The sequence below is a fragment of the Capricornis sumatraensis genome, chromosome 4, assembly GCF_032405125.1.
Source record: "Capricornis sumatraensis isolate serow.1 chromosome 4, serow.2, whole genome shotgun sequence".
NCBI lineage: Eukaryota > Metazoa > Chordata > Mammalia > Artiodactyla > Bovidae > Capricornis > Capricornis sumatraensis.
Genome location: NC_091072.1, coordinates 93,013,161 through 93,028,475, shown reverse-complemented (window position 1 = coordinate 93,028,475; position 15,315 = coordinate 93,013,161). Strand labels below are relative to the sequence as shown.

The window sequence follows — 15,315 nt, the reverse complement described above, 5'->3', positions numbered from 1 at the left end:
TTTAAAAGGAAAAAAATGATGATACCTTACAACTAACTCAGGAATCAATAAGCATTACTCTTGAAGAAAATTGTATTGGGGCTGGTTCACTCTGTATCTTTTCCTTGAAACATTAGAGGAGCGGCTTCTCAAAATGAGCCTCGAGACAAACTTTTTTTTTTTTTTTCTTCCGTGAGTCAAGCGGAAAGACAAAGTGAAAAGAGAGAACCAGGGCTCAGGAAAATTTGCCAATCACCTGGCCATCAAGATTTCTTTAAGTCTCTAGGTTCCCCTTGGCAGCGGGAATCTGGATGAAAAGAAAATTAATGCCAAAAACTTCAAGGCAGATTTCAATTATTACTGCTCGGTGGCAGGAACCTGGAAAGAAGAGGTCAAGGTGTGGCTTGGCAAGAGGCAACTCCCGGGAAAGGCGCTGAGACGGGCAGGGCGGAGAACAGACGCAGAAGGAGACACCCCGAGATGAAAGCGCAGAAAAACTTTCGGCCGCTGAAGCCGCGCGCGGCTCAGGTGGCCCTTTCCCGCTCAGGTGAGCTCCTCCCGTGCCTCCCATTGGCCAAGGCGCCCGTGGCGCTGGTAGGGCGACGCAGCCCGGTCTAGTTCAGGGTCTAGGGCGGAGCGTCACTTCCGGTAGCGCGGAGCTTGTAAAACACCCTGGAGAGAAAATGGCGGCGGCAGCGGCTTCGGCGCCTCAGCAGCTCTCGGATGAGGAGCTTTTCTCTCAGCTCCGCCGTTACGGCCTATCTCCTGGCCCGGTGACGGAGAGCACCCGCCCGGTCTACCTCAAGAAGCTGAAGAAGCTTCGAGAGGAAGAGCAGCAGCAGCACCGGTCCGGGGGCCGCGGCACCAAGACGCGGAACACTAATAACAATAACACGGCAGCCGCCACGGTCGCCGCCGCCGGACCAGCGGCGGCGGCCGTGGGGATGGGGGTCCGGCCGGTCTCCGGCGACCTCTCCTACTTACGGACTCCTGGGAGCCTGGGCCGGGTTTCGGCTTCGGGCCCGGAGACCCCCTTGGGAGGGCCTGGGGGCGCCTCGGCCACCCTCACGGCTGGCAGCAAAGTACTGCTGGGCTTCAGCTCGGACGAGTCGGACGTGGAGGCCAGTCCCCGGGACCAGGCCGGCGGCGGCGGCGGGAGGAAAGACCGGGCTCCGCTCCAGTATCGCGGGCTCAAACCGCCGGCGGCGCCCCTGGCCGCCAGCGAGGTGACTAACAGCAACTCGGCCGAGCGGAGGAAGCCCCACTCGTGGTGGGGGGCCAGAAGGCCGGCGGCCCCCGAGCTGCAGAGCCCGTCGGGGAGAGATGGGGCGGCGGACGACGAGGAGCAGGAGGGGGAAGACGGCGAGGACAGGGACCCGGAGGCCGAGGAGCCGCTGTGGTCCGGCCGGACAGTGAATGGCAGCCGGCTTCTGCCCTACAGCTGCCGGGAAAACTATTCGGACTCGGAGGAAGAGGAGGAGGACGACGTGGCCTCCAGCAGACAGGTATTGAAGGACGACACCCTTTCTCGGCATCGGCCCAGGCGGGGCCACAGTAAGCCTCTCCCGCCGCTGCCTGCGAAATCGGCCGTCGGCCGGCTGGAGACCTCAGTTCAGGGAGGGGGAGGAATCGCGATGAATGACAGGGCGGCGGCCGCCGGGAGTCTAGACAGGAGCCGAAACCTCGAGGAGTCGGCGGCGGCGGCGGAGCAGGGAGGAGGGTGTGATCCGCTGGACTCCAGCCCCATTCCTAGATACCGCGTTAACGCTAAGAAACTAACCCCTCTCCTGCCGCCGCCACTCGCGGACATGGACTCAACCCTGGATTCGTCCACAGGCTCCCTTCTTAAAACCAATAATCATATCGGCGGCGGGGCCTTCGGCGTGGACTCCCCCAGGATTTTTCCCAACAGCCTCCCTCCCAGCGCGGCGGTGGCCGCCTCGAGTTCACTCAGGATCAATCACTCCAATCATACAGGCTCCAATCATACCTACCTGAAGAACACATACAACAAACCGAAGCTTTCCGAACCCGAGGAGGAACTTCTCCAACAATTTAAACGGGAGGAGGTGTCCCCAACGGGGGGTTTCAGTGCCCACTATTTGTCCATGTTTCTCTTAACTGCTGCCTGCCTATTTTTCCTCATTTTGGGACTGACTTACCTAGGCATGAGAGGGACAGGAGTATCCGAGGATGGAGGACTCGGCAGTAAGTATTCAACCCCGTGGTGAAGGCAACAAAGGGAATGCTGTTAGTGGTCGGCTCTAGCCGCACTGGGCGTTTTACCCGAGGTGACTTCAGCCTGCAAGCACATGGTTTAATAGTGCAACACAACACATTGAGGGCATTCGTGTCATCTTTCTTTAAGAAAGAATATGGTTATCGTGATAAGAATGATAACCCCGTGGCTGGTTTTAAGATTTTTCTGTATGATGTATTGGGGAATTCAAAACATCTTCTAAAAGAACAAAATATGATAAGCAAGCCTGTTACTAGAGAGCATTTAAAATGTGTGACTTCAATTTTCTTTGGGCCCTAAGTAGTAACCATATGTGGAGATGCCAGTCCAGTTACTCAAAATTTGAAGTTATGTTGATGGTTCAGGCATCATAAAGGCAGTGGGTTTTTTAAAAATTGAGTTGTTGTTGTAAAAGACAGTGTAAGATCTCTTGAAACTGTAGTTAAATATTTTGTAATATTGCAGTGTTATATTTTGTAGTATTAAGTATATGTGTAGATATCTCTAATTTCTTTAAAGTGAATGAATGCAGAAAGTCAGAAGTCATGCTTCTAAACTGATTGATTTCCCAGCCCAGAGCAGCTCCACTTCCACCAGTGGAAAAAAGTAGTGGAATGGCAGTGCAGGGTTTTGCAGTCACCTTAATTTGGATTGGTCTCCCGGCCCTGCCTTTTGCTTTGCTGAATGGCTGTGGGCAGTCTCTTCACTCATTCATTAAGCCAGCATCATCTGTATTGAGCACTCAGGATAGAGCAGTGGTAAGTCAAGGTGTCCCTGCCCTTCAACACAGGAAGAAAATGAATACTGATCACTTTATGTTCTATGAAGGATGTAAGGATGGTGTAATTGGTGTACTCTACTATAGACAGGGCTCTAGTATAGAGGGCTTCCCTCATGGCTCAGTTGGTAAATCATCTGCCTGCAATGCAGGAGACCCGGGTTTGATTCCTGGGTCGGAAAGATCCCCTGGAGAAAGAAATGGCAAGCCACTCCAGTATTCTTGCCTGGAGAATCCCATGGACAGAGGAGCCTGACAGGCTACAGTCTATGGGATCGCAAGGGTCGGACACGACTTAGCGACTACACCACCACCACCACTGTAGACATGGTGATGGTGGGAACTTTGTGAAATGAGACCTGAAGCAGGACAAGATGACAGCCTTGTATTAGACAGGAGAGCATTCTGGGCAGAGGTTACAAGAGGAGGAGGAAAGGCCTTGAGTTGAGCAAGGGGGAGTGAGCTAGAGCGTGAGCTTCCCTGACATAATCTGTAAAATGATGCTAATCTTGATTAGAATGATGCCTGGGAAGATTAAAAGAAAGTAAATTTAGTAAGATGTATTTTAGATGTAATTTAAAGAAATTAGAGATATCTACACATATACTTAATACTACAAAATGTAACATTTATAATATTTAGAAAGATGTACTGCTGAATAGGTAAGTTCTCAGTGTTAGGTCCTTCTCCCTTGTACCCCTGAAACTTTCTACCCTTTTCACCCAACATGAATTCACTGTCATGGTTTGTATTTATAAAATTGACTTAGAAATAGTCAAAAGATGCAGTTAGTAGACTTAAAGAGTGTACTGAAAATAGTGTAAGCCTCTGTTTGGATATAGCCAATTCTAAGATAGTCAAATAATAGATTATGATAGTCCTTAACTATAGCGGGATTAGAAGAGGACTGAAATCCAGCACTCATGTTATGGTGCCCTGGGAGCAAGAGGGACACTATATGTATATAGTGTCCTACCCCACATATTACAGAGACAAGAAATAAAGTCTATTATCTAGAAGTTACACTAGTAAAATTCACATAAGTGACATTACCTATGATCAATACCTATCTGCGTGCTTGTTTCTCCAATGGAACTGCTCTGTTCTGTGAACTGGCCCTTTTTTAAGAAATACGGGGTTTGCAAGTATTATTGCTGAATCTGCCCAGCAAACTCACAGAGGCAGATGGTGTCATCCTCACTTTATAGGTGAGGACAGTGAGACTCATAGAAGCTAAGAAATGTACCCGCAGTTAAACAGCTAGTGAGTGACAGGACTAAGATTTGGTTTCAGATTTTTTTTCAACTATTATGCCCATCCTACTTTGGGTATTATTTGTAGAGAGCTTTCCAAATTAGAGGATACTTTTATTAGAATTAAAATAATTGAATACTTGGTAGGATTTCATACAGAATTACTATATGAAAGGTGCACAGTGCTCAACTAAGGTGACTTACACATCTTTCTTGTCACTGTTAAGATGAATGACTAATATTTTCTTAGGCACGAAAATTTTAAATGGACTCGAAAGGGATAGGATTGCTAGAGCTTAGGTAACCGCCAATCACTTTCACCAGTGTGGAAGGAAGGAAATTATAAAGTAGTTTGCACTTTAATAAATGGTAAATGTAAGGTAGCCTGGGGGATGGAAAGAACAGTGGCTAAGAGACAGAGAATCCAGGTCTTAGGACTTGTCAAAATGACCTTAGTCAAATTAACTTCTGAGCCTCGTTTTCTTATATATTAAATGGGAGAAACGGTTTCTGCTGTCTGTCACAGTTGTGAGGATCAAATGACATAGTTTGTAAACAAATGTAAAGTGATATTCAAAAGTTTGGACAGCAGTTGTATTCCTGGTAAACTACAGTATATATGTGAAGAGAAATGGTTGTCATTTTTTTATATTTACTAGAATATTTCTTGCCTATTCAACATTTAATTTTTATTGAATTCTGTTAAGTACATATTGTAGATATTGATATAGAAATTTGAGTCAAAATGTGATGAATCCTTAAATGTATTATATACCTGCTGCTGCTAAGTCACTTCAGTCGTGTCCGACTCTGTGTGACCCCATAGGCATCAGCCCACCAGACTCCCCCGCCTCTGAGATTCTCCAGGCAAGAACTCTGGAGTGGGTTGCCATTTCCTTCTCCAATGCAACAAAGTGAAAAGTGAAAGTGAAGTCACTCTCTTAGCGACCCCATGGACCGCAGCCTACCAGGCTCCTCCATCCATGGGATTTTCCAGGCAAGAGTACTGGAGTGGGGTGCCATTACTTGACCTACTGTATATCCTGGTAGAAAGAAAGTGCCTGTTAGTTTAGTTAGTGTGCACACTTAACGGTGAATAACTTCACTCCCTATATTTATGAATTCTGAATCCTTTGTCACAGTATAATGATTAGTCAGTGCTTAACTGTAGGTTTCATTAGTCAACCAGTGTGCTTATGAAAATAGTTTACTTTGAGTAATAATTTCACCAGAAGATTGTAAGTTAAATGTGAGAGTAAGCTTTAGCGAGCTTTTATTAGTTATCTTTTATATGTGTAACACATTGTAGATTAGCCCTTTAAATAGTTTCTAATCATTTGATCTTTAAAAACTTCTTATCAGTACCCTAGTTTTAGTAATTAAGGTACTATGAGTCTCTGCTTTCTCATCTGTAAAATTCAGGGGTTGCCTTAGATAATGTCTATGTTCTTTCCAGCTCCAAGTTTTAAGATTCTTATTTTGAACTGCCTTACCAAAACAACTCAAGGACCAGCTTAAAGTCACATTAGATCATGACAACCCACCAAAAGAAAATAGAAAGGCAGAATAGATTTACTTTCTTAGGCTCATATGATCATTATTTAAAAGTTGTTTTTCAGTTACAAGAGATGATTTTCTTAGAAAATTTGAACTGAGATCTATGAAGCAAAAAATGAATCAGTATTGTATGCCTCACCCCCTAGTCTCACACTCAACCCTGGCATAAGTTCAAATAATATATTAGAACTTTCTTAATGCTTTGCATGTAAATATCAATGTATGCATACATATGTACATGAGTGTGTGCACACAGACATTTTCATTGAACAGTAGAGTGCCTATTATGTGCCAAGCAATATTTTAAGCTGCAAGGATATGTGGAGAACAAGGCAGATGAAATCTTTTCTCTCATAGAGTTTACATTCTAGGGGAGCTGTGGAGATGGACACATAAACAAATGATAGTTTCAGTTAGTGATGGTTGCTAACATGAGAGTAATGATAGTAACTTGAAGGCCATAGAAGTGACATCAGACTATACATATTCTTCAGCTTATTTTTTCACTTAATATTGTATCATGGTTAACTTTCCTTATATTAAGCTTAAGTACATAGCCATAATTTAAAAATCTCACACTTCACTGGTCCCTTCCTTTGCTGCTGCTTGGTCACCAAATTGTGTCCATCTCTTGTCACCCCATGAACTGTAGCCCGCTAGGCTTTTCTGTCCTTGGGATTTCTCAGGCAAGAAGACTGAGTGGGTTGCCATTTCCTTTTCCATCTAATCATATAAAAATGCTAAAATCTCTGCCATCCTGAAAATGCTCTTTAACCTTGTTCTCTAGCTCTTACTCCTTCTCAGGCAAGATTAATGTCTCTTTCCTGCCCTTTCCTCTTTCACATTCACTCAGCCCCCATTTAGTTTAGCTTTTTTTTTTTGCTTCACACCCTTTTCAGCATTTATTATTTGTAAACTTAAAAAAAAATATGTATTTTTGACTGTGCTAGGTCTTTGTTGTTATGGCATCTTCTTCTAGTTGCAGCGATCAGGGGTTACTCATTGCAGTGGCTTCTCTTTGGGGCACTGTTTCTAGGGCGTATGGGCCTCAGTGGTTGCAGCACACAGGCTCAGTAATTGCATCTCATGGGCTTAATTGCTCTGTTTGTGGAATCCTCCCAGGCCAAAGATCGAACCTGTGTCCCCTGCGACCGCAGACTGATTCTCATTCTCTGTGCCACAAAGAAGTCCTAGTTCAGCTTTCTGTACCATCCATTACCTCTGTAACCTCACTGTCCTCAGTTACTCAGTTGTCAAATCCAAGAGGTTTAAAGTTCACCTCTTTGATACATTCAATACATCGACAATTCACTTTTCATGAAACTCTCTCCTTTCCAAACTTCTGAATCACCACTCTTTCCTACTTTTCATTTATTTGTCTGCCTGTATTTTAAATATTGGTGGTTTTATTCTTTTGCAGTTTGTCTAACTAGTTTCTCCTGGCTGCTGCTGCTGCTGCTGCTGCTGCTGCTAAGTCGCTTCAGTTGTGTCCGACTCTGTGTGACCCCATAGACGGCAGCCCACCAGGGTCCCCCGTCCCTGGGATTCTCCAGGCAAGAACACTGGAGTGGGTTGCCATTGCCTTCTCCAATGCATGAAAGTGAAAAGTGAAAGTGCAGTCACTGTCTTAGCGACCCCGTGGACTGCAGCCTACCAGGCTCCTCCGCCTACGAGATTTTCCAGGCAAGAGTACTGGAGTGGGAGGCCATTGCCTTCTCCCTTCTCCTGGCTAATACCTCCCAATTTTATATTTTTTGCCTTAGATTTCTCTCTCCTGAGTTCTTGATGTAATCATTTATTAGACAGTTTCTTCTGGATGTACCAGAAGTAACAACACCGTCTGTCCTTGTCAGCTTTCATTCTTTTACTTTGTTTCTCCTGCTTTGTTCCCTGTTTTAGTTAACATTTGTATTTAATAACATGGTTCATTTCCATCCACCCAGAACTTAAGCTAAAAATCTTAAATTTGCCTCGATTCCTTCCTTTCCTCCATCTTGCTTCCAAACTCAGAGCACAGTCTAACTTGTTACCAAATCCTGAAGTTCTACCTCCTACATATCTTTTGAATCAGTCTCTTTCTCCTCATTCCCCACTGTCTTGCCTAACTGTTTTAGCAATTTCCTAATAGTTGTCTGTGCTTCTGGAGTGTAGCTTTTCCAGTCAATTTTTCAGTGCCAGAGGATTATTTCTAAAAAAAAAAATACAATATTTCATTCATGCTTATAATTACTCAATGGCTTTCCCTTACTCATTAGATCAAATCTAAACTCCTTGGCTAAACTGTTCATGATCTAAGTATTCCTGCTTTTTCTTACTTCATTTCCTAATAGTCCCTCTTATCACACTTTACTTTCTGGAAAACTGGAACTTTCTGGAACACTACTTGGTGTTCACTGACTGTCCTGAGGTTTTTGTGCCTTTGTGCATGTTATTCACTTCTTTGAGAAGATTGTTTCGTCTTAGTAACTGCTCTTCATTCTTAAAAGTCTCACCTCTGTCTACTCTTGACTCCCTATCCTCTTCACCCTGAAATTTGGCTCATCATTTGCTGCTCAAATAACATCTTTCGCATTCTTCATATCATTTATTTCAGCGATTATAATTGTGTATGCCCACTGTGCCACAGAGATTACAGCTCCTTGAGGTAATGTTCCTACAGGAGGAATTGAGTACACTGGTAAAGACCACAGGCTTTTCACTCATTCTGTTTGAATCCCTGCTCTCTTGCTTGACCACAAGATCATGAGCCTGGATGACTGAGAGAACAGTAATACCATTGACGGGGATTCAGTTCAGTTCAGTCGCTCATTCGTGTCCGACTCTTTGTGACCCCATGAATTGCAGCACGCCAGGCCTCCCTGTCCATCACCAACTCCCGGAGTTCACTCAAACTCAACGTCCATCGAGTCGGTGATGCCATCCAGCCATCTCATCCTCTGTCGTCCCCTTTTCCTCCTGCCCCCAATCCCTCCCAGCATCAGAGTCTTTTCCAGTGAGTCAACTCTTCGCATGAAGTGGCCAAGCATTGGAGTTTCAGCTTTAGCATCAGAACACCCAGGGCTGATCTCCTTTAGAGTGGACTGGTTGGATCTCCTTGCAGTCCAAGGGACTCTCAAGAGTCTTCTCCAACACCACAGTTCAAAAGCATCAATTCTTCGGCGCTCAGCTTTCTTCACAGTCCAACTCTCACTTCCGTACGTGACCACTGGAAAAACCATAGCCTTGACTAGACGGACCTTTGTTGGCAAAGTAATGTCTCTGCTTTTGAATATGCTATCTAGGTTGGTCATAACTTTCCTTCCAAGAAGTAAGCGTCTTTTAATTTCATGGCTGCACTTACTATCGGCAGTGATTTTGGAGCCCCCAAAAATAAAGTCAGCCACTGTTTCCACTGTTTCCCCATCTATTTCCCATGAAGTGATGGGACCAGATGGCATGATCTTCGTTTTCTGAATTGAGCTTTAAGCCAACTTTTTCACTCTCCACTTTCACTTTCATCAAGAGGCTTTTTAGTTCCTCTTCACTTTCTGCCATAAGGGTCGTGTCATCTGCATATCTGAGGTTATTGATATTTCTCCCGCCAGTCTTGATTCCAGCTTGTGCTTCTTCCAGCCCAGCGTTTCTCATGATGTAGTCTGTATATAAGTTAAATAAGCAGGGTGACAATATACAGTCTTGATGGGGATTAGAGATGCTGAGGGACTTGGTGGGGGGAAGGTGGCATAGAGAAAATTAGTTTATTTGAAGCTTATTTTTTGAGTTATTCAAGTGGAAATAACCTGTATGCTATTGTAGTTACACAATTGGAATAAAAGTGAGAGAGTGGTACATAATGTGAAAGTAAAGTGCTGTTTATTAAAGGAATAGATAGCTTTTTAATATTTGTTTCTTTTTTTTTTAATGTGGGTTTTTCTTTTTCAAGACAAAATCAAGTGCTACAAAGCGTACCGTAGTTTTTTTAAATTATATTTTTACTTTTTCAAGCAGTTTGACTAGCTGGAATATCTAAAACTTTGTATCTGTAATAAAATAGGTATAAAGAATTTTGAAAATTATTTGTTGCTCTCATTCTTAAAGAATGAAAGCTGAGTGAGCTTAAAGTTTTTAAAAGTTGACCACTTTGTAAGAAAAAAATTCTTAAACTTCCAAGAACATTCATGGGAAAACCAGGGGTTTGTATTCCTCAGTTTGATGATTTGAGAAATTAAAATCTACTATATAAAATATCTTTTATCTGAAAATTATCTCTAGCATAATTTAAAATAAAAATCATCAGAAAACTTGTAAATTCCCTATGAATATATTCATGGAGTCTAGTTTGAAACACTGGCATAAATATCAGGGCTTGGGTCATTAAAAAAGAAACCTGGGTTTGAATTTGGGCCTTTCCTCTTGTTAGCTTTTTTATTGAAGGCAAGTTGCTGAACCACTTTAAACCTCAGTTTTCTCACCTGTAAAATAGAGTTGTGAGAATTAAATGAAATAATGCCTGTAAAGTACTTGCCTCAGTACATGACACATAGTAATACTACTACTAATAATAATAGCAGCTAATCCTTATGTATGGGCTTCCCTGGTAGCTCAGATGGTAAAGCATCTGCCTACAATGCAGGAGACCCAGGTTTGATCCCTGGGTCGGGAAGATCCCCTGGAGAAGGAAATGGCAACCCACTCCAGTATTCTTGCCTGGAGAATCTCATGGATGGAGGAGCCTGGTGGGCTACAGTCCATGGGGTCTCAAAGAGTTGGACATGACTGAGTGACTTCACCTCACTTCACTTCAATCCTTATGTAGCACTTTGTGCCAGACAGTTATAATTGTTATGTAATCTTTATGAGGCAGGTATTTATCAGATTTTGTAGATAGGGAAACTGAGACACAGAAGTTATGTAATTTGCCTGGGGTCATGAGTGCAGAGGCAATGTTTAGACCCAGATAGTGGCCCTTAACCGCTCTGCTAGATTGCCCTTTAATGTGTGTAAGTACATAAAGCCTCTGTATATGTCCTCTACTATTATTATTATCTAGACAATTATCTGGAGAAGGCAGTGGCACCCCACTCCAGTACTCTTGCCTGGAAAATCCCATGGAAGGAGGAGCCTGAAAGGCTGCAGTCCATAGGGTCGCTGAGGGTCGCACACGACTGAGCGACTTCACTTTCACTTTTCACTTTCATGCATTGAAGAAGGAAATGGCAACCCACTCCAGTGTTCTTGCCTGGAGAATCCCAGGGACGGGGGGAGCCTGAAGGGCTGCCATCTGTGGGGTTACACAGAGTCGGACATAAGTGACTTAGCAGCAGACAATTATCAAAATGTGGATAGGTGAAGCAGCTTAATACATGAAATCCTAGAGTGCCAAGGATAATCTGTGAAACAACTTCCTTAGGACAACAAATTACAAATTTTTACTCACTTGACATTTAGGAATGGTGTGGAACCATTTATCCTTATTTAGATTTTAGGTTAATCAATTCACTGATTTATGAGGAAGGCAGTCTGCTGCAATATAATACAAGTTACATAATATGTAAAACCATAAGGAATATGACACTATTTCTAATTCTTGAAAGATTGGCCTAGTCTCAAAAGGGGTGGGGAAAGTGGTCCTCTGATTTATATTACCACTTTAAAACTTACGCTTTCCATTGTTCATTTTCAAGATGTAAAAGTCTTTTAAGTATAATACATTTGTTCTCTCATTTTTGCACCTTTTAAAAGAGCTTTGTATGTATTTTCCTATGGTTATAATTTATTTCAGTGGGAATGAAGCATTCTAAAATTTCCAGGATTTTAAAAAAATTAGATATTTTCATTATTTCTCAGTAGAGTTATGAAGTCTTAAAATAACTTCTCCTTACTGAGAAGTATTTTATTTAAGTGAAAGGAACCTCTGACCAGAGGTTATAACATCAGTGCAAAGAGATATTTATCTAGTTCATAAGAGTTTAAAACTGAAGTAATCTTTAAAATATATGGTAAGCAAGCAATAGTAGCTTCTTTATGAAAAGTATATTACTAATGGTATATCTTTATTCTTATCCTATATTAATTTAGTATACATGCAAAATTACTACTATTTAATTTGGGAACCAAATTAAATACTAATTGTATAAATTATTATAACAGTTACTGTCTCATAGCTTTAGATTTTGACTTTCATACTCATAATTTATTTTTAACAGATGTTAAAGTGAACCAGTAGCAGTGTATTTGGATTTTGCTGTTTTAATAATGTATGTTTTAACCTGAATCTCACAAGTGGTAGTTTAAAAAACAAAACAAAACTTGATCTAATTAATAGTCTTCATTAACATCACTCTGAAAAATAATTTTTAAGAGGGAAGTGTTTAGGTTTTAGTTTTTATCGAACATTTTTATGGTTAGGTTTTACATGTTTTGTCTTATTCTTTTGAAAATACATTTCTAAGGAATTACCTTTTTAAAAGGATTATAAAAATTTGTACTAACAGGTAATAATATCTGAAAATAAAGTAACAAGTCTATCATATAGAAACCATCATTATTACTTTTACAAGGTCTTGATTGTTTTTCTTTATTCTAGAGGTATAGATTTTAAGGAGGCTTCCCAGGTGGTTCAGTGGTAAAGAATCACCATGCCAATACAGGAGATGCAGGAAGGCAAGTTCCATCTCTGGTTTCAGATAGAGGAAATGGCAACCCACTCCAGTATTCTTGCCTAGAAGATCCCATCGACAGAGGAGCCTGGTGGGCCACAGTCCATGGGGTCTCAAGGAGTTGGACATGACTGAGTAACTGAGCACACACATAGAGTTTAAAGTTATACCATTTGTTTTGTCTTGGTAGCAGAGTTACTGCTCTGTGTCCATAGTTTTTTGCTTAAAATGTTTTTGCACAATGGCTTATGCATTCATTTTTATGGCTGTATTGATATCAAATGGCAAGCTAATATTTAGAAATAAGGCTTGGGTGCAAAACTCTGCAAGTTAGTGATAAGTGATGAAGAATGTACCAACAAAATTGCTCCCCTGTCTTGAATATACATGAATGGGGAAAAAATCCTTTAGGGGCAATGGGCATTTTAACACATGGAACATCAATTTTATTTTGCAGTTTGAGACCTCTTTTACATGTATATATGTACAAAAGGAATTTGCTAATTGTGGCTAATTCCCAAAAGCACTTTGTACTTATAAAGGAAACTTTTGCTCTGTAGGAATTCACCTACGTATAATTTTTTAAATTTACATAAAAAGAGAGTAATTGAAATTAACTGGCAGAGGGAAATCTATAGACTGTGTGTTTCTTCTAGTCCCTGGGGTCTGGCCTAGAACCTTGTTCAGCCTTACTAATGACTTCCTAGATTAAGGATACCTATTAAAGTGGAAGTGGAGTCGCTCAGTCGTGTCTGACCCTTTGTGACCCCGTGGACTGTAGCCTACCAAGCTCCTCTGTCCATGGGGTTTTCCAGGCAATAGTACTGGAGTGGGCTGCCATTTCCTTCTCCAGGGGATCTTCCCAACCCAGGGATCGAGCCTGGGTCTCCCGCATGGTAGACAGACGCTTTACCGTCTGAGCCATACCTATTAAGGTATCACAAATGCTTGCTGTCTTGAATTACTTCACTTGAAGAAACATTGTTTCTCCTAGTCATTCATCCATTTACTCACTCATAAATTATTTATTGGGCACCTCCAACCAGTCCATTCTGAAGGAGATCAGCCCTGGGATTTCTTTGGAAGGAATGATGCTGAAGCTGAAACTCCAGTACTTTGGCCACCTCATGCGAAGAGTTGACTCATTGGAAAAGACTCTGATGCTGGGAGGGATTGGGGGCAGGAGGAGAAGGGGACGACAGAGGATGAGATGGCATCACTGACTTGATGGACGTGAGTCTGAGTGAACTCCGGGAGTTGTTGATGGACAGGGAGGCCAGGCGTGCTGCGATTCATGGAGTCGCAAAGAGTCAGACACAACTGAGCAACTGAACTGAACAGATGTGATTCTAGAAGATGAATATACACTTTCTAGAACTGTAGGAGTGATACATTGTCCCAACACACCACCTTCCTCCTCTCCCCTTGCTTTCTCTTCCTTCTCCTAAATTTATGTACTAGCTAGCCTTCAGAATTAAAATTTCATTACTTTGCATCATTGTTTCAGATTTGTATATTGTAACTTGGGAAAGGTGACTCTAAAAGTTAGTTTCTGCAAATATGAATACTCTCTGTGATAAAGTTTACCACAAAAGAAATAGTTTCATTTCTTACAGGACTTTAGAAGTAATAAAGTGTATAGCTGGTAAGAAGTTGCTGAATAGCACAGGGAGCTAGGCCTGGTGCTCTGTGATGACCTGGAGGGGTGGGATGGGGGAGTGGGAGGGAGGATCAAGAAGGAGGGGATATGTGTATAGTTAGGGCTGGTTCACGTTTTTTTGTGCAGTGGAAACAATGTCGTAAAGTGATTATCTTCCAATTAAAAATTAAAAAATGTTAAAAGTAAAAAAGAGATAAGAATGAATTTATCCAAAATGAAAATGTTATCAACTTGAAACGTTTATGATTGTGGTTCAAGATGTTCTAGAAGTATTCTTAAAACAAAAGTCTTGTTTTGTTTTTTTTTAAATGTCATCTTTAAATCTCCCTTCTTTTGGATTGTAAAGCCTTAAATGATAAAAGCGTTTACTAAGAACTTTCTGTATTCGAGCAGTTTATCTTAATTTACATGAAGGGAGCTGTTAATATTTATCTCCATGAGGAAACTGAAAAACAAAGGGAAAATGGCTAGGTTTACCTTGTGTTAAGATCCCACCACCACTAATTAAGTTTTCAGACCAGTATTTGAACCCATGATCTGACTTAAGAGTCCACAATCTTAGCCACTGGGAAGCAGTAGATTTTCTTAATGTATCTTTTCTCACCTAATAACTTTATTGGGGCAGGTAGGTCACTCGTAACCTCTGGGCCTTGATTTTTGCATCTGTCAAATGAGGGGATAGTAAAATGAACTTTACTTGCAGCCATGACTTCTGTAGGGCACCTACGTGATGTTTGTGGAAATGCTTTCTAGAAATTAGAAGTGATGTATAGCTATGTTATCTTTTATTTTTTTAATTGGAGGATAATTGCTTTATAGTGTTGTATTGGTTTCCTCCATATAACAACACAAATCAGTCATAACTGTGTGTGTACGTGTGTATCTCAAGAGAGATTTTGAGCCCTCATCCCACCCCTCGAGATTGTCACAGAGTGCCAGGCTGGGCTTCCTGTGTTATATAGCAGCATCCTGCTAGCCATCGATTTTACACCTGGCAGTCTATATATGTCAACCCTACTTTCTTAATCTGCCCCACCCTCTCCTGTTATTTTTAATGTCATAAGTTAGAATTTCCCAACAATAGTATTTTAAGCAGCATGTGTTCAGCACTATGACATGTCCTGCTACTGCTAAGTTGCTTCAGTGTGTCTGACTCTGTGACCCCATAGACAGCAGCCCACCAGGCTCCGCCATCCCTGGGATTCTCCAGG

General features: G+C 42.0%; 1 protein-coding gene across 2 annotated transcripts in view; it reads left to right on the top strand.

Moving 5' to 3' along the window:
- The first annotated feature begins 662 nt into the window (after positions 1 to 662).
- The window catches only part of LEMD3 (LEM domain containing 3), a 71,614-nt gene continuing 56,961 nt past the window's right edge, over positions 663 to 15,315 (top strand). The window contains exon 1 of one of the 2 annotated variants that reach the window (XM_068971036.1): positions 663 to 2,184. In XM_068971036.1, the coding sequence (XP_068827137.1) occupies positions 663 to 2,184 (1,522 nt within the window). Of the gene's footprint in view, positions 2,188 to 15,315 lie in introns of both variants that reach the window. The other variant, XM_068971035.1, reaches the window with a different exon arrangement.